At 38.1% G+C, this 13,248-nt stretch overlaps 1 protein-coding gene across 2 annotated transcripts in view; it reads left to right on the top strand.

Moving 5' to 3' along the window:
• The window catches only part of CCDC30 (coiled-coil domain containing 30), a 144,523-nt gene that overhangs the window by 16,690 nt on the left and 114,585 nt on the right, over positions 1 to 13,248 (top strand). For both annotated transcript variants that reach the window (XM_061412271.1, XM_061412270.1), the window contains exons 4-5: positions 2,492 to 2,581; positions 3,873 to 4,026. In XM_061412271.1, the coding sequence (XP_061268255.1) occupies positions 2,492 to 2,581; positions 3,873 to 4,026 (244 nt within the window). The remainder of the gene's footprint in view (positions 1 to 2,491; positions 2,582 to 3,872; positions 4,027 to 13,248) is intronic.

Here is a 13,248-nt window from a genome sequence, read left to right as displayed (position 1 = left end):
TTGGGAAGTGCTTTTTGGGAAAACGTTATGTTTATATTATTTATTTTTAGTCAGCTTGTCATTGCTATATATTATTCCATCATGTGAATATACAGCATGAGACTATCCACTCTATGCTAATTTGGGTTATTTCCAATTTATTGTCTATTTTGAACATATTTTAATTTTATCAGTTATGCTGCTGTGAACATTCTTTTGTGTGTGCATTCATTTATATAGGGTATACAGCTAAGAGTAGATTTAGGAAATTATAGAGTATGTGGATCTTCAGCTTTACTAGATAATGTCAAACTTTCTTCTTAACGTAGTGGTACCAGTTTATTCTGGCACTAGTATTGTGTGAGAATGCCTTTGCTTCTCATCAACCCCTGAAGTCTTCAGACTTTTAAATTTTTGCTAAACTACTGGGTGCATAATGATATCCCATATTGGTTTTAATTAGCATTTCCCTGATTACAAGTGAATTTAGTGTAATTATTTGTCACTTGAATTTCCTATTTTGTTAGTGTTTATTCAGGTCTCTTGTCCATTAAAAAATTGAGTTGTCTGTCTTGTTGTTTACATGTATTGTCTATGTTCTGGTTTCAAGTCTTTTTATTGATTGTGTATGTCACAAATGCTTTTTCCCTACTCTGTGACTTGTCCTTTTAGTATTCTTAAAAGTGTCTTTTAATGAACAGAAGTTCTTAAATTTAAGATTGTTCAATTTATCAATCATCTGTTTTATAGTTAGTGTTTTTCTGTCCTGTTTAAGAAATTCTTTCCTTCTGGGGTTTTGATTTTTGGTTGCATTGACTCTATAAGTCTATTGGAGAGGAATTGGCTATCGTAAAATACTGATGTTATCTGTGATCATAGACTATCTCTCCATTTGCTTTTTAATGTATATAAGTAAAGTTTTATCACTTTTTTCACAAAATCTTGCACATTTTTTGTTACATTTATTGCTAGTTACTTCATATTTTTGGATGCTGTTAGTAGTGAATGCTGTATGTTTTTTGAGAATTTAATTTTCTAATTATCTATTGCTAGTATTAAAAGTATAATTATTTTTATATATTGACTATATTTAGCAATATTGCTGAAATTTCCCATTCATTTTAATAATTTATTTGAAGATTTTGTACTTTTTCCCCCTTATAGTCATATCTGAGAATAATGATACTTTTGTTTCTTCCTTTCCCATCTTTATTCCTTTAAATTTCTTTACTTACTATACTGACTTGGATCTTTAGTATTATCTTGAATAGCAGATACTTGTCTTGTTAGTAATATCAGAGAGAAAGTATTCAGCTATTCACTAGTATGATGTTTGATTAAGAGTTGCTGTTTTTTCAAAAAGTTGTCTGATTTTTGCAAAAGAGAGAGGTTAGATTTGTATTATTCATATTTTCTTTTACAGTTCTACAATTCCATCACAGTATTTTTTTAAAATAAGTCAGGAGTTTGAGGTATATTAGAAAAGAAAATAAGTTATATGGACTGTAAATGTTTTAAATTTGTAAGATTCTATAAATAAACCTATATTATGTAAAAAAAAAAAAAGTTGCTTTTTTTTTTAAGATAGACTTTATTGAGTTAAGAAAGTTCTCTTTTGTTCCTGATTTGTTCAGAGCTTCTATTAGGAATTAATGTTGAGTTTAGAAAATGTTGAGTTTTTTCTATAGCTATTGAAATGATGAAGTCATTTAGAACTTTTACCTGTTAATGTGAGAATTTCATTGATTAAATTTTATAATGTTAAACCTATCTTGTATTCCTGGGATAAATCCAACTCCTTCATGATATGTTATCCTTTCTAAATGGTATAGATTCAGTTTGATAAACTTTTCTTTAAATTTTTGCATCTATGTTTATGAGTGAGGTGGCCCTGTGATTTTTCTTTTTGTGTTACCTTTGTCAGGTTTTAATATCAAGATCCATCTAGGCAGTGTTAACCAGCCTATTTTTTCATTATTGCTTCTATAATGAGACTTTTTAAATAATTTTTTCTATCACTGTCCCATGAAATCTTGATGGTACTGATATAAAGTAATTCTATATATGTACCATAGACATCTGTACTTTGTACTTAAAAGGGTAAGATTTCCCCGCTTAGGAATCAGTCTGAACTCCGTGGGGGCAGTATTATCTCACTGAGAATGCATGGTCTAGCCTCATAAAATTGACTGGATTGTGCTCCCTCTTTCTCTACTTGATTATATTTTTTTAAATTTAAATGACATTTTAAAACTTCCCTGGTGGTTCAGACGGTAAAGCATCTGCCTACAATGCGGGAGACCTGGGTTCGATCCCTGGGTCGGGAAGATCCTCTGGAGAAGGAAATGGCAACCCACTCCAGTACTCTTGCCTGGAAAATCCCATGGATGGAAGAGCCTGGTAGGCTACAGTCCGTGGGGTCGCAAAGAGCTGGACATGACTGAGCAACTTCACCTTACCTCACCTTTTGTTCATGAAGCCAATTGATATAATATTCATTTACCTCATTTAGGAGAAACTTGAACAAACCCACCAGCCTCTGCAAAAGGAACATCAGAGACATCAAGAACCTGTGCATCAGTCTAAAAAAAGTCTGAATGAGGTAAGAAAAAATTTACCATCTTTTGCTTAATAATAATAGGTAATTACAAGTTAGCTTTTACCTTGGAAGTATTTTGTTTGAATACGTTAAAATGTATAAATCCATGCTGTAAAAGATATCAGTTGTGCATAAGAGTATTATGAACACATCATAGAAATTTGGGAAGAAAAAATAAATTATTTAACACAATAGCTGATTTTTATTGAATGTATCAAAATGTAAGCAATCAATATGTGTTATGTCCTTTGAAAAATCACCTTGGGACAGTACACACTTCTTTCCAAATATATTTGAAGCTTCTTTTTGCGGGGAGGTCCTTTAAAATGTGTTGCACATTATTTTAAGTATAAGTAATTCTCTTTGTGGAAATTATTTTTGATCTAGGGAAATGTTATTAAGAGTTAAATCTAGTGAATAAAGTATATATAGACAATTTAACAATGGGGAAAAACCCAAGATAAATATATGTGGATGAAACCATGGTATTATTTTCCATAGCAAAAATGGAAAACTACCAAAGTGTTGAAATGATTACATAAATTATGTTGCACTCACTGGAACATTATATAGCCTCTAAAAATTATTACAAAATCTATACAGCAATATAAAAAAATATTCCTCGTATAATGTTAAATGAAAAAGTCAGACAGAAATGTGTACATAGATTGAGATTATGACTATGTTAAAAATGTACGTAAATGAAAAATCCTGCAAGGAACTACACCAGTAAGCTGAAGTAGTTTTGTTATGTGGATGGTATTAATGTTTGGTTGTTTTCTTACTTTTTAGGAAAATTTGTATAATGAAATTATAATCTTATATGAAATACATATCTTGGGGATCAAAAGCAAAATATAATTAAGATTGAATTTCTTACTTAGCTTTTAAAATGCTTTAAAAATAGTTGTAGGAAAGGAGCTCTAAACATGAATTGAGCCCTAATTGTTCCAACTTTGAAATGAAATAAAATTTAATGTAAAGGCATTTTACAAGCTGTATTTAATTACCATATAAATGAGGACTATTTTCCCTCTTTTTTGCCAAAGATTATTTTTATGATTAAATTTCTAGTTTTTGAAATAATTATATAACCATAATCTCTTAAGTATTTTGGGTTCGAAGGTGAAATTGTATAAAAACAATAAAATATCACCAATTTTATATGGTTCAACCTAATAAAAGAAATGCACATAAATAATCTACTCTTCTTTATTGGCTCTCAAACACTTATAGGGCAATATCCTGAGTATATTTACTTTTCGGTGTACTACTAACAGCAGTTTTATTTCAGTCCCATAATGAAGATCCAGAAAAAGATAAAACACCACAAAACTGCAGAGAGAGAGATTTGGAGGACGTAGCACGGCAGTTAGAGGTGGCCCACGAAGAGATCCGAAGGCTCACTGATGAACTGCGAGGGAAGGAGAAGGTACAGCGCAAACTCGGTAAGCTGTGCTGACGGTGAACGTCTCTGACCATGTTGTAAATGTAATGGTCCTGCTAAGGGTAAGACACAAGTACACTGAGAAAAAAATCTAAGATAAACACATAAAAGTCTGATATATAGTCTCATTTTCTACAGTGTCCAGAAGTTTTTGTCAAAGCATATCATAACTACCAAGAGGTGTACAACTCCAATACACCACCCAGTGCAAGAAATTTCCAGTGCTCCAGAAGCCCTGTCTCTTCTCCCTATGTCTACTTACTCTCTCCTCCCGCAAAGTCATGACTAGTCCTAACTTTTAAGGCTATTTCTGCGTTTTAACTGCAGGGAGTATACATTCTTTAGCTTGTTTCTTTTGTTCAATATTATATTTGTGAGATTCATCCGTATTGTTCCATGTAACAGTACTTTGTTCACTTTTGCTGTTTGTACTAAACATACTCCACTTATTTTATTTATCCCTTCTACTGTTGATAGACATTTATGTTGTTTCCAGTTGGTCTCTTATGAACAGTGCTGCTCTAAGTATTCTTGTCTTTATCTATACATTTCTGATCATGATATACCTCAGTAGAATTATTAGATCAGATGGTTAAGGATTTGTTCTGTGTTGGTAAATTACTGCCATGTTGTCTTCCAAATAGTTGTACTAATTTAAGCTCTGCTCAGTTGTGTATGAGTTGTTAGTTACTTCACATTCTCTGTCAGTGCTTGGTATTGTCAGTCTTATTAATTTTACCTTTTCTGGTGAGTTATGTAGTAGTATTTAACTATGGCTTTACTTAACATTTCCCTGACAGTTAACATTGTTGAAAATCCTTTCATATGATTGTTGTTGTTGCTTACTTAGGTATCAGTTCAGTTTGGTTCAATTGCTCAGTCATGTCCGATTCTTTGTGACCCCATGGACTGCAGCATGCCAGGCCTCCCTGTCCATCACCAACTCCCGGAGCCTACTCAAACTCATGTCCATTGAGTCGGTGATGCCATCCAACCGTCTCATCCTCTGTCATCCCCTTCTCCTCCCACCTTCAATCTTTCCCAGCATTAGGGTCTTTTCCAATGAGTCAGTTCTTTGCATCAGAGTATTGGAGTTTCAACCTCAGCATCAGTCCTTCCTATGAGTATTCAGGACTGATTTCATTTAGAATGGACTGGTTGGATCTCCTTGCAGTCCAAGGGACTCTCAAGAGTCTTTTCCAACACCACAGTTCAAAAGCATCAATTCTTCGGCACTCAGCTTTCTTTATAGTCCAGCTCTCACATCCATACATGACTACTGGAAAAACCATACTTTGACTAGATGGACCTTTGTCGTCAAAGTAGTGTCTCTGCTTTTTAATACACACTGTCTAGGTTTGTCATAGTTTTTCTTCCAAGGAGCAAGTGTCTTTTAATTTCATGGCTGCAGTCACCATCTGCAGTGATTTTGGAGCCCAAGAAAATAATGTTTGTTACTGTTTCCATTGTTGCCCCAACTTCTTGCCATGAAGTGATGGGGCCACATACCATGATCTTTGTTTTTTGAATGTTGAGTTTTAAGCCAACTTTTTCACTCTCCTCTTTCACCTCCAACAAGAGGCTCTTTAGTTCCTCTTCGCTTTCTTCCATGAGGGTGGTATTATCTGCATATCTGAGGTTATTGATATTTCTCCCGGCAATCTTAATTCCAGCTTGTGCTTCATCCAGCCAGGAATTTCACATTATGTCCTCTGCATATAAGTTAAATAAGCAGAGTGCCAATATACGTCTTTGACATACTCCTTTCCCAATTCGGAACCAGTCCATTGTTCCATATTTAGTTCTAACTATTGCTTCTTGACCTGCATACAGGTTTCTCAGAGGCAGGTAAGGTGGTTTGGTATTCCCAGCTGTTTAAGAATTTTCTGCATTTTAATGTGATCCACATAGTCAAAGGCTTTAGCATAGTCAATGAAGCAGAAGTAGATGTTTTCAGAAATTACCTTGCTTTTTCTGTGATCCAGCAGATGTTGGCAGTTTGATCTCTGGTTCCTCTGCCTTTCCTCAATCCAGCTTGAACATCTGGAAGTTCTCAGTTCATGTACTATTGAAGCCTAGCTTGGAGAATTTTGAGCATTACTTTGCTAGGATGTGATATGAGTGCAATTGTGTGGTAGTTTGAACATTCTATGGCATTGCCTTTCTTTGGAATTGGAATGAAAACTGACCTTTTCCAGTCCTATGGCCACTGCTGAGTTTTCCAAATTTGCTGGCATATTGAGTGCAGCACTTTCACAGCATCATCTTTCAGGATTTGAAATAGCTCAACTGGAATTCCATCACCTCCACTAGCTTTGTTTATAGTCATGCTTCCTAAGGCCCACTTGACTTCACATTCCAGGATGTCTGGCTCTAGGTGAGTGATCACACCATAGTGGTTATCTGGATCATGAAGATATTTTTTGTATAGTTCTTCTGTGTATTCTTGCCACCTCTTTTTAATATCTTCTGCTCTTGTTAGGTCCATAGCATTCTGTCCTTCATCGTGCCCATCTTTGCATGAAATGTTCCCTTGGTATCTCTAATTTCCTTGAAGAGGTCTGTAGTCTTTCCCATTCTATTGTTTTCCTGTATATCTTTGCATTGATCACTTAGGAAGGCTTTCTTATCTCTCCTTGCTATTGTTTGGAACTCTGCATTCAGATGGGTATATCTTTCCTTTTCTCTTTTACCTTTCACTTCTCTTTTCTCAGCTATTTGTAAGGCATCCCCAGACAACCATCTTGCCTTTTGGCTTTGCTTTTTCCTGGGGATGGTTTTGATCACCATCTCCTATACAATGTTACAAACCTCTGTCCATAGTTCTTCGGGCCCCCTATCTATCAGATCTAATCCCTTGAATCTGTTTGTCTCTTCCACTGTTTAATCATAAGGGATTTGATTTAGGTCATACCTGAATTGTCCAGTGGTTTTCCCTACTTTCTTCAATTTAAGTCTGAAATTTGCAATAAGGAGTTCATGATCTGAGCCACAGTCCCTGGTCTTGTTTTTGCTGACTGTATAGATTTTCTCCATCTTTGGCTGCAGTGAATAGAATCAATCTGATTTCGGTATTGACCATCTGGTGATGTCCATGTATAGTCTTTCTTGTGTTGCTGGAAGAGGGTGTTTGGTTTGCTATGACCATTGCGTTCTCTTGGCAAAACTGTTAGCCTTTGCCCTGCTTTATTCTGTACTCCAAGGCCAAACTTGCCTGTTTTACTCCAGGTATCTCTTGACTTTCCACAATAAACTGTGGAAAATTCTGAAAGAGATGGGAATACCAGACCACCTGATCTGCCTCTTGAGAAATCTGTATGCAGGTCAGGAAGCAACAGTTAGAACTGGACATGGAACAACAGACTGGTTTCAAATAGGAAAAGAAGTACGTCAAGGCTGTATATTGTCACCCTGTTTATTTAACTTATATGCAGAGTACATCATGAGAAACGCTGGACTGGAAGAAACACAAGCTGGAATCAAGATTGCCGGGAGAAATATCAATACCCTCAGATATGCAGATGACACCACCATTATGGCAGAAAGTGAAGAGGAACTAAAAAGCCTCTTGATGAAAGTGAAATTGGAGAGTGAAAAAGTTGGCTTAAAGCTCAACATTCAGAAAACGAAGATCATGGCATCTGGTTCCATCACTTCATGGGAAATAGATGGGGAAACAGTGGAAACAGTGTCAGACTTTATTTTTCTGGGCTCCAAAATCACTGCAGATGGTGATTTCAGCCATGAAATTAAAAGGCGCTTACTACTTGGAAGGAAAGTTATGACCAACCTAGATAGCATATTCAAAAGCAGAGACATGACTTTGCCAACAAAGGTTCATCTAGTCAAGGCTATGGTTTTTCCTGTGGTCATGTATGGATGTGAGAGTTGGACTGTGAAGAAGGCTGAGTGCTGAAGAATTGATGCTTTTGAACTGTGGTGTTGGAGAAGACTCTTGAGAATCCCTTGGACTGCAAGGAGATCCAACCAGTCCATTCTGAAGGAGATCAGCCCTGGGATTTCTTTGGAAGGAATGATGCTAAAGCTGAAACTCCAGTACTTTGGCCACCTCACGCAAAGAGTTGACTCATTGGAAAAGACTCTGATGCTGGGAGGGATTGGGTGCAAGAGGAGAAGGGGACGACAGAGGATGAGATGGCTGGAGGGCATCACTGACTGGATGGACGTGAGTCTGAGTGAACTCCGGGAGTTGGTGAGGGACAGGGAGGCCTGGCGTGCTGGGGTCGCAAAGAGTCAGACATGACTGAGCGACTGATCTGATCTGATCTGATCTCTTGACTTCCTACTTTTGCATTCCAGTCCCCTATGATGAAAAGGACATCTTTTTTGGTGTTAATTTTAGAACGTCTTCATAGAACCGTTCAGCTTCTTTGGCATTTGTGGTTGGAACATAGACTTGGATTGCTGTGGTACTGAATGGTTTGCCTTGGAAATGAAGAGAGATTATTCTGTCATTTTTGAGGTTGCACCCAAGTACTGCATTTCGGACTCTTTGGTTGACTATGAGGGCTACTCCATTTCTTCTAAGGGATTCTTGCCCAAAGTAGTAGATATAATGGTCATCTGAATTAAATTCACCCATTCCAGTCCATTTTAGTTCACTGATTCCTAAAATGTCGATGTTCACTCTTGCCATCTCCTGTTTGACCACTTCCAATTTACCTTGATTCATGGACCTAACATTCCAGGTTCCTATGCAATATTGCTCTTTACAGCATCAGACTTTTCTTCCATCACCAGTCACATCCACAGCTGGGTGGTGTTTTCGCTTTGGCTCTGTCTCTTCATTCTTTCTGGAGTTATTTCTCCATTCTTCTCCAGTAGCATATTGGTCACCTACTGACCTGGGGAGTTCATCTTTCAGTATCATATCATTTTGCCTTTTCATACTGTTCTCGGGGTTCTCAAAGCGAGAATACTGAAGTGTTTTGCCATTCCTTTCTCCATGGACCACATTTTGTCAGAAGTCTCCACCATGACCTGTCCGTCTTGGGTGGCCCTACATATAGCATGGCTCATAGTTTCATTGAGTTAGACAAGGCTGTGATCCAAGTGATCAGTTTGGTTAGTTTTCTGTAACTGTGGCTTCCATTCTGTCCGCCCTCTGATGGATAAGAGACTTGTGGAAGCTTCCTGAATGGAGTGACTGGCTGGAGGGGAATCTGGGTCTTGCTCTGATGGGCAGGGCTTTGCCTACACAAATATTAACTCAAAATGGACCACAGAGCTAAATGCAAGAGTTAAAACTATAAATGTTTAGAAGAAAACATAGAGTGAATTTTTATGATCTGGGCATAGGCAATTATATGTTAGATATAACACCAAAAGCAAAAGTGATAAAATAAAGCCTAATAAATTGTACTTAATTGAAATTAAAATTTCTGTACTTCAAAAGATACCAATAGGAAAGTAAAAAGACAAACCGTGGACTGAGAGAAATGTTTGCAAATCATGTGTTTGATGCAGAACTCATATCCAGACTATATGAAGAATTCTTACTTATATATATTCTTTTATGTTGGAAAAGGCAATGGCAACCCACTCCAGTGTTCTTGCCTGGAGAATCCCAGGGACAATGAAGCCTGGTGGGCTGCCGTCTATGGGGTCGCACAGAGTCAGACATGATTGAAGCTACTTAGCAGCAGCAGCAGCAGCAGCATTCTTTTATGTTATTATAAAAAGACAGTCCAACTTTAAAATGAACAACTTGAGTAGACATTTCTTTAGAGAAGGCATGTGAATGGGCAAAAAGCACATGAAGAGATGCTCAAAATCATTGATCACTAGGGAAGTGCAAATTAAATCTACAATGAGATCCCATTCCACACCCACTAGAATGGCTATAATAAAAAAGATAATGTCAAGTGTTGGCAAGGATGTGAAGAAATTGGAACATTGTTGATGGGAATATAAAATGGTGCAGACACTTTGGAAAACAATTTGGCATTTTCTCAAGGTGTTAAGTGTAAAATTATCATGTTACCCAGGAGAAATGAAGATATATGTCCACTAAAAAGCTTGTATGAGAAATTAACACAACATTATAAGTCAACTATACTTCAATAAAATACATTTAAGAAAAAGTTGTATGTGAATGTTCAAAGCACTATTATCTACAGTACTAGCCAAAACATAGAAACAACTTAAACATCTATCATTGGTGAGTGGATAAACAAAATGTATATCCATCCTGCACAGAAAATAGTTAAAATAGAAGACTTGACCCTGCTGTCCTTAGAAACTCCTGTTTGTCAGGTTAGCCCTTGGCTAGCATCTGAGATGGAGAAGGCAATGGCACCCTACTCCAGGACTCTTGCCTGGAAAATCCCATGGATGGAGGAGCCTGGTAGGCTGCAGTCCATGGGGTCACTAAGAGTCAGACACGACTGAGCGACTTCACTTTCACTTTTCGCTTTCATGCATTGGAGAAGGAAATGGCAGCCCACTCCATTGTTCTTGCCTGGAGAACCCCTGGGATGGGAGCCTGGTGGGCTGCCATCTATGGGGTTGCACAGGGTTGGACACAGCTGAAGTGACTTAGCAGCAGCATCTGAAAACTTGGATTTGGAGAAGGTTCCCTCCCTCCCCCAATTTATAACAGTGGCTCACTGTGCCTGACCTGTTTGTACAATGTGGTTTATGCTAAAAACCTGCTTTCCTTCTGAGAGTCTGAAATTTTGGTATGTTCTGGGCAGAAAAGTGAAATCGCTCAGTCGTGTCTGACTCTTTGCGACCCCATAGACTGTAGCCTTCCGGGCTCCTCTGTCCATGGGATTTTCCAGGCAATAGTACTGGAGTGGGTTGCCATTTCCTTCTCCAGGGAATCTTCCCAACCCAGGGCTCAAACCCGGGTCCCCCGCATTGTAGGCAGACGCTTTACTGTCTGAGCCACCAGAAGGTGGTGTCTATGTAAGTAGCACCCAATAAAAACTTTGGCTGCTGAGTCTGTAATGAATATTCTTGGCAAACCTTTCATGTGAATTGTCAAATTCATTGCTGGAGAAATTAAGCCCATCCTGTATGACCTGCTGAGAGGTGACTCTTGGAAGCTTGTGCCTGGTTTCCTCTGGACTTTGCCTCATGTACCTTTTCTATGTGATTGGGAATGATCTCTTGTAAGATTCATGTTGATCTCTTACTTCTGGGAGATTCCTCAACTTGCCATTATAGGAGGCCTATCAGCTGTAGCATTGGTGATGAGTAGACCACAGGAGGCAAAGTGATAAAACCTGGGTTAGAGAACGCAAATTCAATAGACTCCTGTGCCCCATATACTTTCTGTATGCCATTCTGCAATCCTCATACAGTTCTTGAATAGTACCAAAAGTTATTTCTGAAATTTTTCTATTTTGCTATTTCTAGGAACAACTGGTGAAATTCTAAGTATTATTAATTTCAGGCATTAATTTTAAGTATTTATGCGTGTAATTTCTTTTTACTAAATTTGTAATACCATGCTTAAAAACTTTTAGCTATTCCTTTTGTTTACAGTGGTCCAAACTCTTTAGCATAGAATCTGGTTAGGGAAACAGGGAAAGATTACATGATCAGACAATATCAGGGATAGGAAGAAACCTAAGATGTAGTAGGAATATTAAGAGGGGACTTTGGGAAAGCTTCCTGGAGGAGGTGACATTTATGCAGAAACTCAGAGGACAGCCATCAGAAAGTATTCCAGAGGGTCACTTGAAATTTGATTGCTAATCATTTGCTCCTTACACAAATATCAGATCAGATCAGATCAGATCAGTCGCTCAGTCGTGTCCGACTCTTTGCGACCCCATGAATCGCAGCACCCCAGGCCTCTCTGTCCATCACCAACTCCCGGAGTTCACTCAGACTCACGTCCATCCAGTCAGTGATGCCATCCAGCCATCTCATCCTCTGTCGTCCCCTTCTCCTCTTGCACCCAATCCCTCCCAGCATCAGAGTCTTTTCCAATGAGTCAACTCTTCGCATGAGGTGGCCAAAGTACTGGAGTTTCAGCTTTAGCATCAGTCCTTCCAGAGAAATCCCAGGGCTGATCTCCTTCAGAATGGACTGGTTGGATCTCCTTGCAGTCCAAGGGATTCTCAAGAGTCTTCTCCAACACCACAGTTCAAAAGCATCAATTCTTTGGCGCTCAGCCTTCTTCACAGTCCAATTCTCACATCCATACATGACCACAGGAAAAACCATAGCCTTGACTAGATGAACCTTTGTTGGCAAAGTAATTCTCTGCTTTTGAATATGCTATCTAGGTTGGTCATAACTTTCCTTCCAAGGAGTAAGTGTCTTTTAATTTCATGGCTGAAATCGCCATCTGCAGTGATTTTGGAGCCCAGAAAAATAAAGTCTGACACTGTTTCCACTGTTTCCCCATCTATTTCCCATGAAGTGATGGAACCAGATGCCATGATCTTCATTTTCTGAATGTTGAGCTTTAAGCCAACTTTTTCACTCTCCACTTTCACCTTCATCAAGAGGCTCTTTATTTATTTATTTTTTTTATTCTTCCAATTTTATTTTATTTTTAAACTTTACATAATTGTATTAGTTTTGCCAAATATCAAAATGAATCTGCCACAGGTATACATGTGTTCCCCATCCCGAACCCTCCTCCCTCCTCCCTCCCCATACCATCCCTCTGGGCCGTCCCAGTGCACCAGCCCCAAGCATCCAGCATCATGCATCGAACCTGGACTGGCAACTCGTTTCCTACATGATATTTTACATGTTTCATTGCCATTCTCCCAAATCTTCCCACCCTCTCCCTCTCCCACAGAGTCCATAAGACTGTTCTATACATCAGTGTCTCTTTTGCTGTCTCGTACACCGGGTTATTGTTACCATCTTTCTAAATTTCATATATATGCGTTAGTATACTGTATTTATGTTTTTCCTTCTGGCTTACTTCACTCTGTATAATAGGCTCCAGTTTCATCCACCTCATTAGAACTGATTCAAATGTATTCTTTTTAATGGCTGAGTAATACTCCATTGTGTATATGTACCACAGATTTCTTATCCATTCATCTGCTGATGGACATCTAGGTTGCTTCCATGTCTTGGCTATTATAAACAGTGCTGCGATGAACATTGGGGTACACGTGTCTCTTTCCCTTCTGGTTTCCTCAGTGTGTATGCCCAGCAGTGGGGTTGCTGGATCATAAGGCAGTTCTATTTCCAGTTTTTTAAGGAATCTCCACACTGTTCTCCATAG

Source organism: Bos javanicus, chromosome 3 (genome assembly GCF_032452875.1).
Source record: "Bos javanicus breed banteng chromosome 3, ARS-OSU_banteng_1.0, whole genome shotgun sequence".
NCBI classification, from domain to species: domain Eukaryota; kingdom Metazoa; phylum Chordata; class Mammalia; order Artiodactyla; family Bovidae; genus Bos; species Bos javanicus.
The sequence above is the reverse complement of the archived record's forward strand: the minus strand, read 5'-3'. Positions and strand labels throughout refer to the sequence as shown.